The 24141-nt window shown below is 44.9% G+C and overlaps 2 protein-coding genes across 2 annotated transcripts in view; one reads left to right on the top strand and one right to left on the bottom strand.

Annotated features, from left to right (window-relative positions):
- Positions 1-41: 41 nt before the first annotated feature.
- Positions 42-3552, bottom strand: ppcs (phosphopantothenoylcysteine synthetase). The gene is made up of 4 exons (XM_008289574.1): positions 3486-3552; positions 1186-1723; positions 1008-1111; positions 42-409 (listed from the first exon to the last, which is right to left on the bottom strand). Exons 2-4 carry the CDS (start codon positions 1718-1720, stop codon positions 83-85), a joined length of 966 nt encoding a protein of 321 aa, XP_008287796.1. The 5' UTR covers positions 1721-1723; positions 3486-3552; the 3' UTR covers positions 42-82.
- Positions 3553-6603: 3051 nt separating this feature from the next.
- foxj3 (forkhead box J3) overlaps positions 6604-24141 on the top strand; it is a 70681-nt gene continuing 53143 nt past the window's right edge. Inside the window, exon 1 of the mRNA XM_008289562.1 lies at positions 6604-6828. The gene's annotated coding sequence lies outside the window, so the exon portion shown is untranslated. The remainder of the gene's footprint in view (positions 6829-24141) is intronic.

Raw genomic sequence — 24141 nt, 5'->3', positions numbered from 1 at the left:
TTGTGAGTAGTGTAAATCATGTCAAAATATTATTCGTAATATAAAATCATTCTCTTTATATTTCATCTGATTACGATCACCGTCAGACCACTTGTTGGCTGATGAATCTGTTGTGTGCAGATGTGAGGTTCCTCACTATCCTCTCCTCTATCTCCACCTCGTTCTTCACATCCTCCTCGGTGAGGATCAGCTCGGCCTGAGTCTCGGGGGTCACCACCACCACGTAGCCCCGTCTAGAGTCCAGCACGTTGGCCACCACCGCCTGGTGCCTGTAGGTGTCCAGAGCCCCTCTGGCCTTGTCCAGCAGGATGGTCGCGTCCGTCTCCAGCTTGAAGGACGTAACGAAAGCCTGAGGAGCCCATTCCTTCACCAGTGGGGACAGGATTTTGGGGACCATCTTCATACTGAGCTGAAGGGGAGAAAAGAAGGATAACTTTATAAAACCAAGTGCGCCTATCATGATGCCAACTTCCATTATTAATCTCAATCCATCATCTCTACACCTTAATCCTCACTAGGGTCATGGGGGGCGGAGTCTATCCCAGCTGACTCAGGGTGAAGGCAGGTTCACCTGGACAGGTGATCAGTCTATCACAGGGCTACACTTCTAGCTGCGAGGCGACGGTGCTAACCACTGAGCCACCTCGCAGCCCAACCCTATTATGCCAACTTATATTTCTTAATGCCCTCTCTCATCCCAGGGCCGGGAAATAGTTCCATCTCCACCATCGTTGAGGATTTTACAATCACTTAAATGCACCTTACGGAGACGAGGAGGCTTCTGGGAGGGGCTTAGAGCGTTTATTCTGCCTCTCACATCCTCACTGGAGAGCGCGACGACACGGTAGCATCATGAAGAAATAAAACAGAGCTCTATGTGAGGCTTTAGTTAGTACAGCATCGCTCAGAGCAGAGCCTGAACAACAGCATGCTGACGTCTTGTTGTCTGGTCAAACTGAATCGTGCATGTGCAGCAGCATTTACCAAACATCTAGTTAGTTACTCACCTGCAAGGGACCGTTGGAGGACTGGATCTTATGTTCGGGCATCTCGGACGCTGGGATGTAGAAATCAGACACAGCTGCAGCCAAGTAGAACATGGCCTTTGATCCTAGGAGCAGAACAAACATCTGAGAGCAGGTTTTCAACATGCGCCTCGGCCTGTAGATGACTGTTCATCTGTACCTATGGTGCTGAGAGCTTGTGCTGCTGCTTTGAGCAGATGCAGATATTCTGACAGAGTGCTGAACTCGATGGGAAGGAGAAGTCTGCCGTCTTTGACTTCGTTGTATCGCTTCAGCGTTTTGCCAATGTTTGGAAGCACCTGCTGGTTAACCACCACCTCCCCAGCGGTACCGGAGGCTCCGTCCTCGCCTCTGAACTGCAGGGCGTCCAGCATGTTGATGGTGAGGAACATGCGGGTGTAGGGGTAGAGGGAGCGGTGCCTGTGCAGGAAGATGACAGCGTAGCCCGAGTCCATGAAGTACTCTGCCGAGGCGGCTCCCCGTCTGCCGCTGCTGAAGTTGTCCAAGAAGCGAACGGTGCGGGACTCGAGGGGAACCTTGGTGCCTCCCGATGTGATGAGGACCACCCTGCGACCCGCTGCTGCGTGACACCCGGCGAAGGCAGCCATCTTCTCCTTGACCTCCTCGACGTGGGAGGGAACGGCAAACTCTTCGGCCAACTTCCCATCGATAGAAGATATTCTGGGTTCAGCCATGACCTGACGAGAGAGAGAGAGAGAGAGAGAGGAGAACCATCAAGAGACTGGATTCAGTATCAGAGAGTGACGGTCAGACGACAACGGCCTGAAGACTGGAGTTCTTATGAAAACTTTAAAATATACAAAACATTAAACAAAACCAGAATACATTAAAATTAACAGTTAGTGAGACATTAAAAAGGGCCATCATGAAACTTCAGAAAAGACAAAATCTACAAATGTCTTTACAGGTGAGTATTTTAGAAGTTTTTTTTTTTTTTTTGAGGCGCTAACTGGGCCTGAGGGGAGCCTCATCAAGAGCACTGGGACCAAACCAGTAAAAGCCCCTTTTCAGACTGGACTGTGGAATTTTTAAATGATTTTCTGATCCGAAGCTTTTAGGTTTCAGATTAAGAGGCTAAAACATGCAGAGCAGAGCCAGACCACACAGAGACACAGAAGTCATCAAGAGAATCCTAAATTAAATTCTGGCCTGAACGGGGAGCCTCAGTAACCCGGTCAGGACCACAGTGATGTGTTCTCTACAGAGAGTGGCTCACATGAACCTTCCCTTATAAACCAGTTGCACAATGACTGAAGGGGGATTTCTGAAGGCCGTGACAGTCACCTCTGATGAAGGACATGCAGCAGAACTCAGACACAGCAGCAGTCAAATCAAACAGCATTAAATTCTAACTGCAAATTAAACATTTGAGGGCAGTTTACCAGCAAAATAACTGTAGATATAAAAGGACATGGGCATTTACCAAACAGGAAGTGTCTAATGAGAGACTACTGCATTGTGGGAACTGTAGGATTCAGAGTTTTTGGAACTGAAATTACTCAAATTTGATTTCTAAAGGGCTGCACAGTGGTTCAGTGGTTAGCACCGTCGCCTCACAGCTAGAAGGTCGCCGGTTCGCGTCCCGGTGAGGACACCCAGGATCTTTCTGCGTGGAGTCTCCATGTTCTCCCCGTGCAGCATGGGTTCTCTCCGGGTTCTCCGGCTTCCTCCCACAGTCCACAAACATGCTGAGGTTAATTGGTGATTGATTGTCCGTAGGTGTGAATGTGAGTGTGCTTGGTTGTCTGTCTCTAAGTGTAGCCCTGTGATAGACTGGTTACCTGTCCAGGTGAACCTGCCTTCACCCTGAGTCAGCTGGGATAGACTCCAGCCCCCCATGACCCTGGTGAGGACTAAGCGGTGGATGGATGGATGGAAACAACACTACTTCAAATAAACATGACTGGAGTAATATTAACACACCTGAGTGTGTCTGTATATATCAGCCAATATGCACAAAGGGTCTCAGTAGAAACAGACAGCAGAGAGCAACCAGCTCATTTCTCTATTGTGTAAAAAACCTACAGAAAAACTGAATATATACTACAATATATGACTATAAACTACTAACTGGCTCAACGTGACTGACACTGATGCAATACAATAAACTCTGACAACAGTAACCACATCCTCCGAAACAGCTGCAAACTCTTTGATTAGCTTTTAAAGCACCTTAAGGTTTATTATATATTAGATTATAATATATATTCATATAAATACCGAAGCTCACAGCTGAACTCTTGACCTTAGTTATAATAGAAGCCTCTTTGTGGAAAGCAGACACGGTACAGAGAACCAGGACAACAGTAGAACTACCTCAGCTGGTGATTTGTTTCTGTGCAGAGTGCTCAGACAGGTGAGCAGCAGCGGACAGGTGACTTCTGCTGCTACACACCTGGATAAGCACCGGTTAACGTTACATGGTTGAAATAAACTCACAGATGAGACGCTCTGCTGCGGGTTCCGCTGGAGTTGAAGACCTCTAACAACAACTTCTGCACTTCCTGGAACCACTGAGCTCTTTGGTGTTTATGGAGGCAGCGGAGCGCCGTGAGCGCCCCCCGCGGCGGTCAGCGGTACTGCAGCCGACACACTGAGTCACATTGAAACGCGTCAGTTATTTTTCACTTTCATTTAAGGTGTCAGACTCTTTGAAGCATCAGCATCATCAGTAGGAACCAGGGAGGACATGGGGGATTTCTCTAGATTCCGGACAGTCCCAGTAATGAGTCAGCCCTGTGGGGACAGAGAGCAGCCTGATGATGACCTTCTGACTGTTTAAACGTTACAAAAGGTTACGAATGACTTCACTGAAAGCTCTTTCTCAAAAGATGCTCAAAAGCGACACAGGTCCACATTTTGACTCCTAATGCCTGGTGAGTTCAAACACAGTTTTACTTCTTAAAATGCAATTATTTGAAATCTGCAGCTACAAAATAAAACAACCTTTAAAATATCAGTAAGACTTGGTTTCTGTATTCTGTGCAAAATCCAACTACTTGAGATGATGTTTTATTGCAATAGGTCTTGTTTTGTGCAGGAATGATTCACCTGTAGGTCTCCTTGGCTGTCAGATTTGGATTTACAGAGAATATCAGAATGAATTTGAACTGATCTGAAAACAGACGTGATGCAAATCAGACATTTCTCTGCGTGTGTTTGTTTTAATGTATTCTTGATGTGAAGAACAAAATGTTCTTGTGATTTAATGAGGGGAAAAGTTGTTTTTCTAAATGGCATTGTTTGACAGGAGGTGTAGTCTACATGAGATTTAAGGAAATGGGTTAGAAATGTAGTTTTTAAAAATCCCTCATCGTTACAATCATTTCATCAGCAACGTGTTGGGAAGTTAGTGTCGGTAACTCCTGGATATAAACTCTAATTCCAGTCTTAAAGCAGCAGATTATACAGAAGTGTGCAGTCAGTTAATAGAACTGCAAAGGTTCTGATTAAAGATTATCGATCATTTGACTAGTGTTCATCAGCTGCAGTACCCGTGATTCACCCACAAGAGGCGCTGTTGCACCGCTGAACAGAAACCCTCCGTTTATGTGCATTGATCACTCTGATCAGTTTCAACGCATTTTCCTACATTCAAGCGAAACAGTCCCTTTATTACTGACAGAACAGCAGCTAAACAGGTCAGTGGAGAGTTTTTAATCATATTCACACACAGAGCAGCTCAGTTCTAGAAACTGTTTGCAATTGATGGAAAAAAAAGCACATGCAAAGAATGTCAAAGTTGCAAAAATACTACTGTATTTATATATGTAGCATCGAGATATAACGCTGTGAGTTATAGAATATTTGCTTTGGAGTTCATGTAAGATAGAAACACACAGAGCTGTGAGGGTTGTCTGTATTGATGTCCTTCCTTCTTTCTTTCTTTCCTTTTAATTCCAGGACCTTGTTTACCACCACATATACCACGCTGGTATTTTTCTTCCAACATATTGAAGCTCTCTCAGTGGAATGGAGGAGCCTACAGTTATTAGTAAAATCATATAAAACACATTTTAAAAGCTCGACAATAATCTACTACGAGAACAAAAACAACCAAATCCTTTATGCACATTTGCACACTTTTTACTTTATATGTCTAATTTATGAAAGTGAGAATAAAACATTATACAGCTTTATACCACATAAAAAGAAAAAAACACTTATTTCTCAAGAGGGATGAGAAGAAAATGAAGAAAAGGCCGTCGTAAACTCACCACTGAGTACAAGTGCTCCAGACACCACTGAGGACACTGATGTCACGTCCTTGGCTATTTCTCTCTTAGAATTTAATAAGTAAGACACGCTGGAATTTTAAAGGGCAATACATTTTTTTTTAATAGTCACTTTATTTGAATGGAACAATTTTTAGGCCAAGTTAATATATTTAAAATTATAAGAATGAATGAAGGAGATCAGTATTTCCTTTTGTGTAGAGGAGCACGCTGATGCACTGGATGTGATTAAATAAATGATTAGAGACTTATTTTTAGGTCTCTTTTTAAAAGTACATAATTAAAATTGTGCAATATCCTTGTAAGTAGCAGAGCATGCAATCTGTCATTTGTGGGGTCAAAAACAAAAGAGTTTCAGCACAGAATTTAAAGCCTCCCCTTCATATTTTAATTATACAGCAGAATCTCTGATGTGTTTTCTTGGGCTCCTGGCTCTTTGTTTTCTTGCAGGTACGATCACACACCTTTTACACTGGGTTGAAACTCATCCCTTTATTAATGATGAATAAATAATTGACTTTACACATCAGCCATTAATAAGAACAACTTGTGGGTTTCCAGCTTGTTAAATTTTAATCTGGAAGGTGTTTCTTGTGCAGCTTTAATTCAGCAGAGAGACCACTTACCTTCTGGAATAATCTGCTGGAAATTTTGGAGCCAAAAATCCATTTATTAGCAGCTTATTAATATTTAGATTAACTGCAGACTCATTAGAAAGTGTGGACTCCACCAGAAACTGAAATATTACCGTAAAGAAGGGATGCACACAGTCAGTGCATCTGGCACAGAGCTGCTCTCTGCTTGTAATTGATGTGTGAAGTGTTTCTAAATGATTTATTACCCTTTAAAAAAAACACGGTAATAAAAGTCATTAATTACAGCTTATAAACCTCGTATAAAATATGACTGATCAGACGGCGGGGCCCACGTGGACTGGACCGTTTTCTACTTTTTTTCTGCTTTGATTTCATTGTGTTCTTCCAGTTCTTTAATTATTAGGCTGTGTCTTACCTTTGAAGGCACTTTGACTCACATCCACTCACAGCGCTCTCTAAATAAAGCAGTTTCATCGATCAGGCCTATTGATTGATGTGCGTGCGTGTGTGGGTGCAGTTTTCACCGCGGGCGTGTGCGTTTGACCGCGCTCTAGTTTCTGTGGCGGCAGGGGAAGCGAGCGACGGGGAGCGAGAGAGAGAGCGAGAGAGAAAAAAAACCCTCTTCATGTGCGCCGCGTCCTATGTGAAAGTAGTTCCGGGCACTTAACCCAAACGGGGGAGAGTCCCGGATGTTGGCTCGGCCGCCGAGAGAAAGGCGAACGGGAGAAGGCGGAGAGAAGCTGAGGAGGGACGCCACGGCACCGCAGGCACACCGGCGAAGCTACGGCTACGGCGGCTCCTCGCACAGGACGATAACGTCAAGAGCAAAGGACACTCCCGGGAGGGGGACCCGCTATCCGAAGAAGAGGCGGTGGAAGGACGGGGAGGCAGTTACTCTGAAACTACAGTGAGGATTACAGAGAGCCACCGTCACGGCAGCTTTCACCCAGAGTAAGTGAGCTACACGGGCATGGAAGTTGAACTAAGGCCCACGAAATGGACGACTTTAACGGGGAAGTGAGCTGCACCGAAGTTGTGGGGATTGAGCCCGGCGAACAGGCCCTGGCACACGGCTCTCGGCTCGCCGTGGCGGGGCGTGCGGGGACAGCTTTTTTTTTCTCTCTCTCCCGGAGAGCCCGTCGGTGTTTCCCCCCGTGGTCAGCGTCCGCACGGCCGGCCGTGTTGCCGTAACTCTCCCAAGTTGACAGCTCCTGCGTTAGCCTGCTAGCAGCGCCGTGCAACCGGTGACAACTGACAGGGCAACTTTGACAGCTAGCTAGCCAGTTTGGGTAGCCAGCTAACTTTAGCTGAGCGTTGTCGGCGCTGTCTCCAGGGCCAGGGCTAGGTGTGCGTGTCTGTGTGTTTTCCTCGCGGGGGAATGACCTACCCCAGCCCCTCCGACAGCCACCGTTAGCTAGCCCCTCCGCCAGACGCTGTGTGTCCGGCGTGGAGTGAGTGTGCGAGCCCGGCGGTGTCATTCTCCGGCGTGCTCTTTGACTCACAGCTGTTGCGGTGTGTTTTCTCGTCTGTCAATCGTGTGTTTCTCAGGCGGCTGGTGGATTCCTCCACAAAATCACCGTCCCCGCATGTGAAACTAGTCCGCGGGGCGCTGGGTCGTCATGTGGCCGGACGATCAACAAGTGCAGAACATGTTCCAGGTGCATTTGAAGGCGCTGATATGGATCTCCAGACCGGTGGCTGGGGACTGTCCTGAGATGGCACAGGCGGCGTTGCGGCTAAACGCAGGTCCTGTGTGCGGAGGCATTTCTCCGGGCAGGTTTTCATCGCTTTGATGTCTCACTAGTTGGCTTGCGAGCTCACACACCGATTAGTTAACGCTGCGACTTTAAACCCAACAGCTGTGGCATTTGCGTGCAGCTGTACACAAAACGGCGTCCTTGCTTCCTCCTGACGGCCTTTTATTAGAGGATGGATGGCTGAACTCTTAATCGGCCCCGCTGTCAACTTGTGCAGGTTTTATCAATGAAGGGCGCAGGCTGCTGTTTAATGATCTACTGGCAACGACGTGCAAATTATTAGCTCATCATCGCATGCCCTCTTGCTCAATTTATTTTTGCCGTAAAAAGGTTGAATTTATGACTAAAACCAAACATTATAAATTGCCCCCCAGCCCCGCCAGACCTTCTGCTTCAGCTAGCAAAATGCCCACAGCGTTAGTCAGCACCCACAATCAAAGGTCAGACCTGGTTTGCTTCTTAATCACCCATCCTTTAAATAGCAGGCCTACAGAGCTGTCCGGATCCAGGCTATCTGTGCATGCAGCTGGACAAAACACACACACACACAAGTTCTGGTGCTGCCCATCCAGGTAAGCAGAGCCAGATCCGTTTCAGTCAAGAGATGAATATTTGTCACATAATCTTTCTCCTTGCATTTCAAGAGATGATGCTAAAAAGGAAACTCTACCTGAATTGGCTGTTAATGTGAAAAGACATCTCAGCTTGTGCACTGCTTTGGTTCTTGTGTCATTTAATTCAAGGAACTTTATTTGTCATGCCAGCTCACATTCACATGTTTGTGGTATTAGTTCTCATGTCCTTGATTTTGAAAGAAAAAAAAAAGACTAATAAATAATAATAAAAACAGGAGCAATATATAAGTAGAAATACAGCAAAGAGCAGAAAGCCCAAAGTAGGTGTGTGTAGCAGCGAGGTAGATGTAATCTCGCACCTGGTTGGTTTAAATTCATTCATGCCTTCGCTGAACTTTTTACAAAAGTGTTGTTTTTATAACCGACGTCATCGAAGCGACTGTATGAAAACAGCAGTGGAATAATTGGCAAAGACGATGACATTTTGCTGCTGTTTGCTGGCTCCAGGAAGAACCCAACCAGAGTACAGTTAATGTGTGCTTTTTACAGATAGCTGGCAAAAGTATGAATCATAGCATCATAAAATGTGTTCCTCTAAAAAAGAAATACAGTATAGTCCATTTAATTCAGATTATAAGGATTATTAATTTCTGAATAATGTTGTGCAGACTTGAGGGCGCCTGCATTCAGGCTGTTCATAAGACAACAATACTTTATTTTCTATTTTGCACCATATTGATCAGACTTTTATTTGTTCTGCTTTAATGAATGGACTGAATAGTTTGGAAGTAAAGTATGGAGACGGTTACACGTTTGTTTATTCTAACCATAGGAGGATGGGATTCTTTTAATTGTTGGTTTTAGCCCGTAGTTGTCTTTGAGAAGTCTATTGCCTAATGGTTTAAAACACCTACTTGTCCATGGTCTTCAGGTGTTCGGCTTGTGTGTGTGTGAGATGCCAAAAACACAATCATCTCTGGAGAAACATCACTTTGGCATCACCTGCAGAAGACTATAGGGAAACTAGAGTGAATGTAAATAAATCCAACTGGGCTGTGATGGTGTAATTCAACAGATTAGATAGATTAAAGTCCTGGTGTGGGTCTGATCTCGATAATATGTGAGGGGTCAGAGAGCCGGTATAGTAGAGAGAACTCAGAATGGGTTTCCACTCTTTCAATGCGGACTCCTCATTTGGAATTCAGTGTGTGGCCCGGTGCCTTGCCGGTCTCACTGAGAGGGCTTTTTAATTTCTCCCCTTGTTGAAGTGATTATTCAAATGGCCATCCATGAGGTGCAGTTATCAGACTCCTGGTGGTAGTTGAGCCTGTGGCAAAATGAGCCCCCACCACCAGCACCACCGCCGCCGCCCCCCTGTGTAGTTGGACAGCACCCAACAGGTACCCTCTGTTGCAACCCCTATTAGGCCGCCACATCTCAGCCCTCAGGCTGGAGACCTATTGTGTTATGCGATTGGCAGATGGCAATTTATCCGTGATGACTGCTGATGCTGCCGGTCAAAGGCCTCCGTTTAGGATTTTTTACGATAACTTATTTTTGGTCCGGATCCAAAGTGGGCTTGTTTCAGTCTCTGTGCTCTGGAATGTGGAGTTATTTTAGTGTTTTCTCCTCACTTCGGCGCCCATCATCTTGTCCTTCAGTGAGTTTTTCTCCTTGGATGGATGAGGAGGAAAAAAAAAACCCCAGTATCCTCCTTTTCAGCAGCTGTTTACTCTGCGTGGAGGCCGGGCTGTCCTGTAACGCGCCTCACACCAAATGACCGGACACTTTTGTTAGAAATTTCTCCCGTGCTCGTGCTCATATGAAGTTCTGCTCTCATGGAAGCCGTGTTGGCGAGAAGGGACCAGCTCAGTCTTCATTAGCGACGCCGTGCATCACTAGAATGCAGATGAGCTATGAAGCCATTCATCTGCTGGAAATGCCTCCCTGATTCCAATTTGAATCTTGTTTGCAGTCGCATTGTGTGAGCCCACTTCTCCATGTTAAAGAAGTCTCTTTATGTGAGAGATCAGAGGGGGATAATTGCACTTAAGTGAACCTCATTTAGTGCTGGCCAGAGCAATTACTGTAACTGCAGTTCTAGGCGTTTTTGGGGCCTGGAGCAGCTGTCATCGAGTCTCTGTAGCTGAGATATCAAATGGTGAATAGAATGGCATTGGCATGGCATCATGGGAATGGCATATCCTTGGATGGATTTTAATTAGTTTTTGCAGGTTTTTTTTGCTCAGATCTTTTTTTTTTTTTTCTTCCATCCGAAGAAAAGTGTAATTAAAAATGACAATTAGAAATGCATTATTTTAGTAATGATTGAAAATAAATTATTCTCAAGGTGCTGTAAGGTGAAAGAAGCCAGCGATGTTTCTTCAGGCGAAACCCCCTGGGCTGGAGGGAGATGTTTTATCATTAATGTTATTCAGGAGCCAAATTTTGAGTTTTGCTCAGCTGGGTGCTTTAATCTATTTTTGCTGTAAATTAATGAATTTTTAAAGAGCCCCTCGCTGGATACGGGTGGATGTGGGAATGCAGCGCTGGTTGGGTTTTCAAACGAGCCTCTACTCCACCGTCACCCCCCCACCACCACCAACCCCTACACCACCCACCCCCCCCTCCTCACGGGATGGAGAGAGCGAATTTACTGAAGCACTACACTTTCATTTTTTATTCATCCAGCAATACACTGTCTAGTTTTCCTCATCCCACCACCACCAGCACCACCTCCCAGCCTATTGAGTGGAATTTGTCAGTGAACTAGTCCTGTATGCTTTAATTCATGTCCTGGCTTGGAGCTGGATGTAGACATGAATCAGTGTTTAATTCAGCTGGCTCGTTGCCTAATATTATCGGCACATTTGCTCAGAAACGCGCTTTATCAGAAAGTGTTTATCCGTTTATTTTCCCGGTCTGACTAATCAGGGACTATCTCTCTACAGGGGAACTACTGTAACTACCCACACTGGAGCTGGCTGGGTAAGTTTAGAAAGTGTAGGAGAACAGGGTGGGGTGGGGGGTTGGCGTCTCCTGCAGTGCACGGTGGTTTCTGTGACTCATGCAGGCCTCGTGGTTGCAAAAAAAGACTAATAAATTTTGAAGCGGTCCTGTTATAAGTGCAAGTTTGATCTTATCTTTTTTATTAAGTTCAAATTTAGGAGTTGGAAGAGACGTGTGGACACGAGTGTTTATGTAGAAACAGCATGAGGTGGCTGCAGCGACACAATCAGCTTAATGAACACCAAATCTCCGAGTAAACGTATGTAGTAGGTGTGAGATTTTACTTACACGGGTGCTAATGAGCAGCCAAATCCTAAATGAGTACGACTGATGTGAATTTTCAATGCCTGGATGGATTTAATAATTCATCATACTGTATGCTTTGTCCTTGAGTTGTGATAGGCCCTCGGTATCGGTGTAAGTGTTTTTTGTTCTTTGCTCAGTAGAAGGAGTTGATATGCTTATATGATTCACGCTCTTAGGAGACCTTCGTGCTGTGTGCAGCAGGAAGCAGAGCTTGCTAAGCTGACACAGCTTAAGTCATAAGAGTGGAGCTTTCATTATAGTATTTGGTGTCTGTTTTAATCATTACAGCGGCTCCTGTGGCAGATATAGAAGATTCGCTCTCAGGTAAAAACACAGCAAAGGTTCTTTTCATATGGAAGAGACGGGGAGCGCTCTCAATTTTGAAAAATTTTAGCACCAATAGTGTCTGCATATGAGCAGCCACAAAGCTGTTATTTATGACAGATCGTACAAACGGTGGCAGCGGCTCCTGTGCTAAAATCTCTTCAAGAAATGACAATTTAATAACACGATATTCCCAGATGTTACCTGCAGCTCCCGTCTGTGGACTGCATGCATGACACGGCAATTTAGAGGTGATACCACGGCAATGACACGTGGAGAGTCTGACATAAACCGACTTGATTGAATATGATAATCTGTCTGCTGTGCGAGGCGGCGCATGGCTCGTGTGCACCGACACCAGGAGCAGGAAAAACAGTGCACGTTGTGTGTGCAGCTCACCAGAACACCAGATATACTGACTGTTGATTTAAAGAGATAAAATATCAGGTGTAAATTCACAGCCAAGGTGCGCTACCAGGCTGGAGCAAAACGAATCCACTTCTCTGAGAGTGACTTTAATTCTGCTGCTGAAAATAGTCAGCGATGCTTGCTGGGATAATCTCTTCTGTAAACCGTTTGCTTGTTTACTACGGCAGTATTAATATCTGTAAAGGAAGTGTGCAATGCAAGTTGCAATTGTGTCTGTGCTCGTAGGTTTATTGGCTTATTGCTGTGTGCTGTGCATTCGCTCTGTGGCGGTGTACCAACAGTGGAGAATTTCTCACATGTTTAAATGTCAATCTGCAGCGTAGACTGAGAGGAAAGTCAGAGAAGGTCAGGTTTAATTAAGTCTATCGTCCTAAGCCTGCTTAGTGAGGTTGAGTGGTGGAGTCCTGAGAATGTGGTTTTCTGCCACATCACTCAGGTTCAGTAAACTGCTGGGAGATGGATCATTTATCCGTGGAATCGCAGCATTAGTTTAGCGTCTTCATTTGTTTTGTGATTTCAGACAATGCTGATGTGGACGGCTCCAGAAATAGCTTCATGTAGAAGTTGGAGACTGTGTGTGATGTGGTGTGTGAGGCTCATGATCTGCAGGGGCGAGTGCCAAGTTTTGCAGATGTGGTGCTATTTGGGAATGAGCCGCGGTGGATCCGTTAGACTCGATGATTTAACGCTCCTTCTTTCTACCTCTTGCTTGTGCCTCATTATCCTGTGCATGCTCAGCAGAACCGCACGTCAAAACCTCTCTCTGCTGTCGTCATTTGTTGCCTTTTTTCTGTGTGAAACCTGATGGATTAGCCTTAGATGTAGTACTTGGAGTCTCCATCTGTGATTCAGAAAACCCCTAGCAGAAGCCAAGGATTCTCTCGGTGGAGTTGGAGGAAATGTTGATCTGTGTGGACCAGGAAACCCACACAAGTGATGACTCGCTTTTGCCCCATCCTTCCCACCCCATCACTCTTTCTTGCTCTCACACGTAGTCCGTCTCTTGATTATCGTTTCATTTCGCCGTTTATCTTCTTTTCTTTATCTCTCTCTGCGCAATGCTCTCCTGTGCTTTTCACTTAGCAAACAACACGTCTGTGGAGAATTCAGAAGAATGCATCTTGTTACTCAGATGAGTCATACTTCCTCTGGCCTGCATGCCTTTCCCTCAGGGTGGATGAATGAGAGGGCGGTGAGGTTAGCTGGAGGAGGGGCTCCGTGGCTGAGACGACGTGGTCTGTGCCAGTTGCCCGGTGTAATTAAGAAATTATCGGCGTGTTGGTCGCAACGCTCGAGACGTCTACCGCCTCAAAAATGCGCTCGTCCCGAGGTGGCCGTGTGACGGACGGCGCTGACCGGGCTGAGTCACCTCCTCTGCTGGAAATCTCAGGCCCGGCGTTGACCCCACGAGTCGGCCGCTCTGCCAAGGTGCTGTGGCCCTGGGAGAAGAGCCCGGGGCCTCGGCTCTGGAGAGAAACCAGACTGCACCTGCAATCTGAGACATCGCTCTCTGCCTCGCCGAAGGAAATTTATATCGTGGAATGAAAAGACCGTAGACGAGTTTGCATGCAGTTCCTAGGATTAAATGTTCCTCGGGAGGCCTGGCTACAATATAATTTTTTGTGTGTAAATTTTGGAGACAGTTAAGCGTGTAACGCTCCAGCTTTCTGTTTTTTATTCCCTAAGCATATGCATTCAATTTAGCTTAATATCACGGCGTAGCGCAGAACGCACAGAGCTGTAAGTAACCTTGATTATCTTTATAAAAGTGAAGGAGCGGTATCGGTATACCATTAGGCCTCGCTCCGCTCTAGCTCCGTCTCCCATACCTGCTCTTCTTGGTCTCCTGCCAAAACCTATGACTCACAGGAGACTGAGTGACCTACTTTTTATGTCTTCTAGGAGTGCCAGAAGATCTTTTTTTATTTGCAAGACAATGCACTGGGTAAATATAAGTCAATTAAAATGCACTTAATGCACCCATTTTTGGATTTAAGCACCTAAAGGCTGTGTCAGCACGGCAGCCACCTCCGAGGATTCCCTTCATTATCACAAGCAAAGAAGACATGTAGTAAACAGTTGAGCTTTGATATCTCATTAGACGCAAACTGAGTTTAAGGCCACACTGGCTCTCATCAAGCCAATTTGAAAATCTAACTCGTTTAAGTGCTCTGGTAATCCTGCTCTATCTGTGTGCTTTCATGCTGCTCAGTCCCAGTTTATCCAGGTTGTCGGAGATTATGGTTTGTACATGTAGACAAAGCATTTATCTGCTGAATCAGTGAAAGTTGCCTCAAGGCCTAGTCTGTTTGTTTTAGTAATGATAGAGTTTTGGCTGTAGCGTCGAGGTAGAGTTTGAACAGTTGCGTTTACATATTATATGGATTAGGACGGGAGCTGGAAAGTTGGGGAACAGAAGCAGCCTCTCCAGCGCCTGCTTTACAGTTTGCCTACCTCCGAAAAGAAAACAAGAATGGGATCAAAGGCCACAGGATCACTGGGATGGCTTCAGCTGGTTTTTGATTGGAAAAAGATGCCGCTTTGCAGCAGATGGAAATTCCACTTTAATCGCTAATTGCCGTTTTTTGGTCGTGTTGTCTCTCATTGATGCAGAAACAAGCTGTGCAGTTGAATGTGTTGTCTTGGCTGCTCTTTTCCCTTCTACAAGGCTTGGCTCCTTTGATATGTCAGTTTTGTTTTAGTCTGCCGCCTTCGTCTTGACACGATTGGCCCCGCTCGCGCCGACCTCCTGGAAACCCCCCGGCATGCCCGCCCCAGGGTGTGTGTTCAGTCATTTATTCGGCTTCCTCTGAAAGACTGCCATGCCTTCACTTCCCTTCTAGTTTCCCTCCTCTTATTAAGATGCAGAAGGCAGAGCGGCGTTTGGTCTGAAAGGCTTAGTGCTGGGGAGTTACTGGTGTGTACAGTGGGGGGTTAGGGAGGGACGGTAAGCATGGGGACTTTAATGACTTAATGTGCACTGTATGGCCTGGCCACACTCCAGCTACGTTCTGCAGGCAGCTCACACTGCTCCGGTTTCAGCCTTTTTGTGCGAGCCCACTCACAGAAAGTCAAAATGATGCTCCGACAAAAGTGACTATAATTGGAGAGGAACAAATTATCAAGTCTTTGGTTAATGCTGATTTCTGCTTGGGTTTACGCCTGATAATCCCCATTTAGTCATCCGAAATGACTGCCTTTTTGAAACCTCTTGGTTTTTTTTTTTTTATCTTGTCTTTTCTCTGATGACTTTCTCCATCTATTTGCTTCTTTATAAGAGGTCCCAGTGGTGAACCACTTTGGCCACCACTTGGGCATTTTGATTTTTGTTTTATCAAACATTCTGCTTTTAGTGAAATCCTTCTGGTACCTTTTTAAAGCCCAACCATGAAATTTCTCGGCCGGTGTCTCACCTGCATGGCTGCCTGTTCACTGTAATCAGCCTGCTACAAAAGCACGTCCTTGTATATGGAGGCTGTGGGTTTGCTAGAATATTATTGCCACTAAACCAAGGAGCAGAGCTACAGAACGGTACCGGTGCCAGTTTTTCTGTTTCTGGCTCCACCGCAAAATATGGTCGCCCCCAAAAATGTACTACGGCACCACATATTATTTGCCATGAAACCACACTTATGCTTTTTAATCATGGAAAGCATATGTGTGGTTCGGTGACATATGCTTTTTTAGGGCATGCAAATCAATGGTAAAGCTGCAGTAGTGGTTTTTAATCATCTTTTGGACGCATTTTGAGTAAAAGTCAAAAAGGTCACACACAGGCTGCAGAATGCATGAACGGAGCAACTTTAGGTGCATTTGACAAACCAAACAGGATGGAACGATCGCTCCTGTTGCCGAGTAAACATCTGACTTTGGGTCCAGATCTAGTCCAGGCCTCGGAGACAAATGTGGAGAGGACACTTGTGCATGTAATGTCAGTAGCTTTGTTTTTTTATCGAGCACTTCATTTTGTCTATCTTCATCCTCTGGTAGTGAAACCATGATTTGCTCGTACAGTGCGTAGCATCGTCCGTCTAGTTTTTGCATAAAGGATGTGGTCCTGTGTATCACTACAGTGACTGAAGGAATGAAAAACACGTCGGGCAGCTGCGTTGTCGTAGTATTTATGGGGCCGCTGAACTTTGTGGTGACGCTCGGCCTGTTAGCGCATCGGTCTGAAGTAGAGCTTTGATGTTTCTCACCTTTTCCCAACGTGGAGTTTTACTGTATACACACATGGCAGCAGTTTCCAGTCGACAGATTGACTTATTCAGCAAAAGAAAAAAAAACAGTTTTATGAATTCAAGATGTCAGGAGCCTACTGCATCCAAAACAAAAGAGATTTATTAATTCTACAGAGCTGAGACTATTTAAACGGTACTCATCCATTGGGTTCATCTTATGAAAGTCATCAGAAGAATGTCGTAGGCCAGTATGTGTGGCTTGATAAGAAACTTCTTAAATTTGCGCCACACCAGTAAAGCAAACAAGTTTTTGTTTAAGTCAGAGGTTGTCGTCTGCCTCTTGTTGTGGTGGCAGAAGGGCTGCTGTGACGTCAGCAGCCACCGCCGTCACCACCGCTGGCTGGGGTAGTGCAAACCCTGCAAAATACAAAAAAGAAGTACAACACCGAATTGTCATTTCTGAATGGCAGTGAGCACGTTGTGAGGTGGTTTATTTCTGCTCGACGGAGTGCAGTTTCACAGTGAAATCACACTCTAGTTTCATGTCAGACGACCGGGCAAAGATTTCACACAAGTTTACAGAGAGTCAGCAGCTCCCTGTTCTGTGCTGGGCTCCTAAATCAATACGCTTGACCTTTATGTCGCAATAATGGCTTCGTATTTGCTGTGTATCTTCAAATACAGTAAGCTAGCAAGTGATTTCTATCAAAGACATTTATCTATTTTTGTCAAAGAATATGGATCTGAAAGTACTGGAACAAAAATACTGTCTAAGTTCTCATTTTTAATTTCTCCTTATTATTTTTCGTCTGCTTAGTAAGCCGTCGTATGAGTCACAGCAGACTGAGTAGGATTTTCCTTTTCCTGTTATCTTATGTGATGCAATAAACGTGTTTCAAATTGCAGATTGAAGTTGTTAATGCATCTTGATTCATGTTTAGGCGAAGTATTAAAAGAATATAAAATACTTTCCAGCTTTCCAAGCGTTTTATTTTGCCCTTCATTGACCGTGGAGCCTCGGTGCTATTGTACCAAAGTGCAGTCTGTGGTCAGTGGGGAGCAGCACGGGTCGGGTCAGGAGCTGGTACGCTACAGGACTCGGTGCCCTTCTCTTTCACAGTGACTCATGTTTCATGGCACATGATGCACCGCTTTCACCAAGTGACTCATCCAGAACAAAAGCACCTAATTGAAGCCGACCAAAAACGAAACATGGACTTTTTTCTGCCCTTTCTCGTGGTTTTGCGATTTATTTAGCAAAGTGTGTGACATTTACTCGTGTCTACTGACCATGAAGCCTGCGTCCTGTTGCATGCTGGCTGGTGTAGCGGCGGTCACCGTGCTGTAGTATCGGCTTGTATTTATCTTTCCTCTGTTGAGTGTTGTTGTAGCGGCTTGTGCTAAAATTAAAGATGCTCTTTTAAACCACTTTCGACATCAGACTTGATCAAATAACAGACAAATGGCCAGACAGTTATTTTTATGGAAACTTTGCAGCTTTGCAGTTTATACAGTCCAATCTGTGAGCTGTGTGTTGAGCTTCTGGTGCACAAAAGATAGACAAGGACAAGAAACTCTCTGGAGTGTTGCACAATTTATTAAGTATTATATTCTGGATCAGTGGTTAGCACCATCGCCTCACAGCTAGAAGGTCGCTAGTTGGCGTCCCGGTGAGGACACCCGGGATCTTCCTGCGTGGAGTCTCCATGTTCTCCCCATGCAGCGTGGGTTCTCTCCGGGTTCTCCGGCTTCCTCCCACAGTCCAGAAACATGCTGAGGTTAATTGGTGATTGTAAATTGTCCGTAGGTGTGAATGTGAGTGTGCTTGGTTGTCTGTCTCTAAGTGTAGCCCTGTGATAGACTGGTTACCTGTCCAGGTGAACCTGCCTTCACCCTGAGTCAGCTGGGATAGACTCCGCCCCCCATGACCCTAGTGAGGATTAAGGTGTAGAGATGATGGATGGATGTTTTAGACAATATGAAGCTAAACTCATATACATCCTAATTGATTAGTGTTTTTTTTAATCATATTGTAGATAATGATTACTTTCTTTATCAATTAATGAATATCAATTAATAAATAGTCTGACCAATGTCGATTAATTATTATGGTACTAAACAATATCCTTAAAAGAAAAGAGAAACTCTCAAGTATTTTTTTTATACATGTGAGTTAAATTGAAATGATTATTAAAAAGAAAATAAAAAAGATGGTCGTCTGTAGGTTTGAATGAGCACCAGGTCATCGCTGGCTCATAAACTGACTGATAAAATCCAGAGGACGGGTTCGGAGACCTTGACACGCACATAAAAAAGACGGCCATTGGCGTCTCGGTGGGAATGGAGACTGATGGCGCGGTACCGTATCTGGAAGCCTCATCCTTCCCAGGTGAGCCGTCTGGATGGGGAATGTGCAGAGAGCTAGACGTCTGTGTTTCAATTGATTTCCTACATGCAGATATATTTAAACTGAAACCTGTGCAGGGTGGATTCTTTCCATGGGAGTATCTCTGTGTTTGTTTGTGTGCGTGGCCCCTTTAAGAAGCCTGCATTTGTTTGCTGGCTGTGTCTGGGGCCCAAAGTGGAGCTCTTTCTGTCAGATGAGTGAAGCTCTGCAGAGGCAGCCACTGGGAGTTCTGTTTCATCTCCTCTCATACTGCTCTGGAGCAGACATGCAAATCCGCTGTAATGAGCGCAGCCTGTGTGGTGGTGGTAGTGGGGGGCGAGGAGAGGGGGATGAACTCAGGAATTTAAACCGGAGGAAGGGAAGGTGGGAGGGGGGAAAAGGTGAGACGCAGACAGCCTTGCCAGATAGCAGAGCATGAGAATTTAAGGGGTTTAGGAGAGGGTTATGTCAGGAGCGCTGGAGGTGACAGAGAGACTTTCCTCTCAAATCAAACATTCATTAGCCTGCTGCGCTCGCTCGCTTCCCTCCGCTGTTGAGACACAGAGGTAAAGATGCAAATGGTGCCACGTTAATTAGCCTTATCTTTTACACCAGCGAGACGTGGTGTGAAATTAAAAAAAAGAAAAAAAAAACTGCTTCATCATCATCACTGTTAGTTAATGTAATGAGGCTTTTGTATGGGTTCTGCTGGAAGTTTAGCATCCTGAAATCCTGCTTGTTGTTGATGCAGGCTTCAGGTTTCTGGATGTCTGGGCTTTTAGCATGGCAACAAACATTTTGAATGATAAGAGGAATCACAGCAATAGTTTAAAGATGAAAATTCATACAACGATAATTCTAGATTATCCTCAGAGTGGATGTACTGATTCATAAAGATGGGTGACCACAGTGCTGCTGACTGATGAGCATCACACATATTTCACCGACCGTCCTCACTGCAGTCTGTGAGCTGTGTCATAAACCTCATTAGTCTGTGCTCGGCTGTCCAATAGCCACGTGAATGTAATTTTATTCGCTCATAAAGAATTAAATCCCCAGTCAGTGTTGGGGTGCTTTGGCTCGTCTCCATCCAATAACGCACTCCCGACTTTTGATGAGCTCTGCAGATCAATCAGAGGTTAACAGACACTTCGCATAAGCTGACACCTACAATATGTCACCGAGTCTTTAAATCCAAGGAGCGCAGTTGTTGAGCTTTTGGCCTAAATTGACCCAGACGCTGTAAGCCGCTGGATCTAAAAGTCAAAAACTAACTTAGGAAACAAGTGATCCTCGTGTTAGCTTTCTGCCGCGTTTCCAGAACCGTGAAGATTAGGCAAATTAGACAGATAATGGATTAAAAGGCTTTGTCTGAGATTACAACATTGCGATTGTGTTGTTTCTTGTAATGCGTGGTTGTGCGACATGTTGGAAGGGAGATGCACCGGCGGAAAGGAGGGCTGCATGGTGTTGGGATAGTTTGTGTATTTATGGTATATATGTGGGTCCAAGAATCCTTCATCTGGAGTAATTCAGCTCCTATCAGACAGACTTGTACGTTTGTCATGGAAAGAGAGAACGGTGCCATTTTTTATGTTCGTTTGTTTCAAGCAAGCAGCAAAAAAGCTAAAGTGCTAAACGGCTAACTGTTTTGTTTTCCTGCTTATTGTTGTTAATTTTGAGCGTATAACCAGATTGAGACAGTTGACAAGTGAACATTAAGTTATAGTTTTATTTCTCTAACTCTTTTGGACCAGTCAGACGTGAGCCACGTACACGTAGCTTTAACATCAACATAGATTCCTCTACCAACATAGATTTATTTTCTATCAGAATAAATGCAATATTTATAATTTCTGTAGTCACAGGGTTTTGTTTGAGTAGTACCAGGTCCTGGTTGGTCAATGCAACAGTTGAGCTCGTAAGTAATTACCGTAATGTCCGGACTATAAGCTGCTACTTTTTTTCGTACGTTTTGAACACTGCAGCTTAAACAACGGTGCAGCTAATTTATGGATTTTTGCGATTTTTACGAAGATAGCGATCAATGACTTTTCCTGGTAGGCTGCTGTAGTTTTTATTTTCTTAACCAGCCGTGTTACAGGCACTGTTTGGAAAAAAGCATTTACGGTATTGGTGTGTGTTACCATATTTAATTAAAAGTTAAAAAAATCTTTCTGTGTAAATATCTCATGTTCCAACGTGGACACCTGCAGCTTATAGACAAGTGCAGCCTGTATATGTACACACCTGGTTTTATTTTTTAAGCTAGTGGGTGCATTCAGGTGCGCTCATAGTCTGGATATTACGGTAGTTGTTTGTCCGCTGGAACCTGGGGCCCTGATAGCGGGAACTCTTTGGGGAACTCTGGGGCGCAACCAGGACCGAGTTCACTCCAGGTTTTGTGGCCCAGAAGGCCATCCGTGGGACTGAAGGCGTTATTTTGGAGATACACTAGGAGTCAGTAAACAGATGGAAAGATGAACTGATCACTAATAGTTTCCTCGTCTGGAGTATCTGATGTGAGCCCACCGTGGCCGACGTTACGCTAGACGGTAAATGTCAGCGGCCCACACGGCTTCTTCACCTTCCTCCTCTCAAACTGAAGTTCCCCATTGGAGACACCACAGATAATTTCACAATAGGACAACAGTGTGCTCGTGCTGCCTCTCTGACAGCAGACTGCTGCCTGACCTCACGCTGAAGGGAGTTCCTGTGTTTTTGACGGCTTGGCCTGTCACAGGGAGCGCCGGGTGGAGACGTCATTGGAGTTTCTCAGGCCGTGGCCTTTATTTGCCTCTGACTGACTGACTAACAGGTGGACTCATGCTTAGTTGAAGAGTGCACCGAGTGGCGTAATTGAAAATAAATGTACCAGTATCGCTTTGAAATATTGATATTTGGGCTCAGCCTGATGTGTGACTTGCAGATTTAAATGGTTGATTCGTTCAGTGCTGCAGCTTTTGTAATGGATTCAGAAGCCTCAGCAGCGGTTCGTATGTTGTTACCCATTTGATTTAATGATATGGGTATTCACTCGCTACTGGGAAAAGTCATTGTCTTCATAATGTAGAGTTTAGTCAGCAGCTTAACAACACCCTCAAATTACTACATTCATGTGAGCATTTCTATGACATCTGTGTCAATCAATGAAGGAATTTAATTTAGTTTAAGCATTATTCCATCCTGTGGTTGGTCCATTCCTCATCAGACTATAAGGTACCTTTACAAAACATCGGTAACGTTTACGGCATATTTATATTAAAGCTAAGGCCATTGGTTGGCTTCCTATGTGATTAATTGTTAAAATTCAGCACCTGGTTTTATCCCGTGTTGCTCTGAGGAATGTTCTTTTTCTCACCATGTTTATTCACCATTTCGTAGCTGTTTCGCCATCCTCTGTAAATCCTATAAACTGCGTTGTGATCACGTTGTTAAATTTCCAAAAACAATTCTGATTTTCATTCAATCTGTGGAGCGAACGTTTAACAAAACAAACTACATAACAGCCGTGTGTTTCCAGGCTATAAATGGACACACATCCACCTTAAATTAGTCATGATTTTTCCTTATTTTAGCGTCTCCATTGTATTAGGCTGCCTCATGGCTAATTTGTCACTTGTGCTCAAACAATGCAGCAAATCCATTATTTGCCTAAAAGCTTTTAGTCAAAGGCACCAGAGGCAGAGTGCCAATGCATCTGAGTTACCGTCACATCTTGTCCTGTCAGTTAGGAGGTGGAAGCCAAAAACTTCTGACTGTAGGCCTCAGTCACGTGTGTGGTGTTTGTGATGGTAAATCCTCCGGTTTTGTGATGACCCATTGTGACTCCTGGTGAGGCGGGAACATCTCTGCCAGTAGGTGTTTTGACTGCAGAGCTTAAACCAACAATGACTGCTGCTACCTTCCCCTCTTGTCCACACCCAGATAAATACTAACATCGTCTCCAGGATACCGAGTTAATTGAAATTATGTGGAACGAAGCAGGGTGAAGCGAACAGGTAGAGACACCAACAGCTGTCTGTTCCAAACGAATTCCTGGTCAGTCGTTCCCGGTCGGGCTGCAGACAGCCTCGATTTCATGTTTTACTCCGCTGCTCTCTCCTTAATCAGCAGTAGACGAAAACCAAGCTTCCCTCAAATTACCATGGAAGTCATCTGGAGAATGCCCAAGGAATTTATTAGCTAGTATAAACACAGACAATTCCTGGTGACGCAAGGCAGCGTTGGCTCAACCCAACAGCTGAGTGGAGTGCCTTCACACTGTTCTGCAGATACATCTCTCTTCAAGTATGTGATGGTTTTTGAGCAGCTAGGCTGAAATTGACAGGGTGTCTGGATGCACACATGGGCTCTTGATATGTGTGTGTGTGTGTGTGTGTGTGTGTGTGTGTGTGTGTGACCTGCATATTCTGTATTTGACAAAGCGATTCCAGAGTCTGAAGGTCAGAAACCTCCTGTCCATTTGTGGCTACGATGTCTGAGTAATGCTGAAGATAGAGAGTGAAGAAAATATGAAACTATTGACCCGTGACTTCTAATCCCACTAATAGGTTCTGTGCCGTGTTGTTGTGCAACTTCCACTGCTGGATGCATTATCATCAGGGGAAAGGGCACAGATTTATGGCAGGTGGCCGCCTCTCAGCAACACGCCGCGAAAACCTCCATCGTAGTTTGCTTTTATGTGCTGCGACGCCCGTGCATTCAGCGGCCTTGCATAAGCCTTACGTTTGTCACATGCCTGTTCGCTCAAGTAGCTCTTGGAGTAGCATGTTAAAAGCCATGTCTGGATGAGAGTGGGAGCGTATGCATGCTGCGTGTTATCACTGGACTGTGTTATTATCTGCAGGTACAGTAGGACTCCAGGAGCATTTTAAAGAGCCTGTACGGAGGCGCCGTAAACCAGCGAAATGGGACACGAGGAGTCAAAGAGCAGCGCTGCTACAGCTTAATGATGTAGAGGCATCCAGCTCCGTCAGGCAGTAAACTCTTTAATATGCTGTTAATTATTTCTGAGAGATTGAATATTGATTAAAAAGCAAAATGGTTTTAATTATAACTCCAGCTCCAGCGCCGTCCTAAATGAAGACGATTTTCGGCTTTACGTGAGAGGAACATCTACCAGATCAACCAAACCTCAAGCTATTTCAGCTCCATTTGAGTTCTTTGACTTTGTACTTACCGGGTTTGAAAGCGAGCGCTCTCTCTTTGTGTAGCCAGTGTTACAGCTTTATAGCTGCAATGCTGATCCACTGTCTTTGAATTTGAAATTCATGACCTGATTCCTGCTCTCAAAG

This window comes from Stegastes partitus, unplaced genomic scaffold, assembly GCF_000690725.1.
Source record: "Stegastes partitus isolate 25-593 unplaced genomic scaffold, Stegastes_partitus-1.0.2 Scaffold14, whole genome shotgun sequence".
Classification (NCBI taxonomy): domain Eukaryota; kingdom Metazoa; phylum Chordata; class Actinopteri; family Pomacentridae; genus Stegastes; species Stegastes partitus.
The sequence above is the reverse complement of the archived record's forward strand: the minus strand, read 5'-3'. Positions and strand labels throughout refer to the sequence as shown.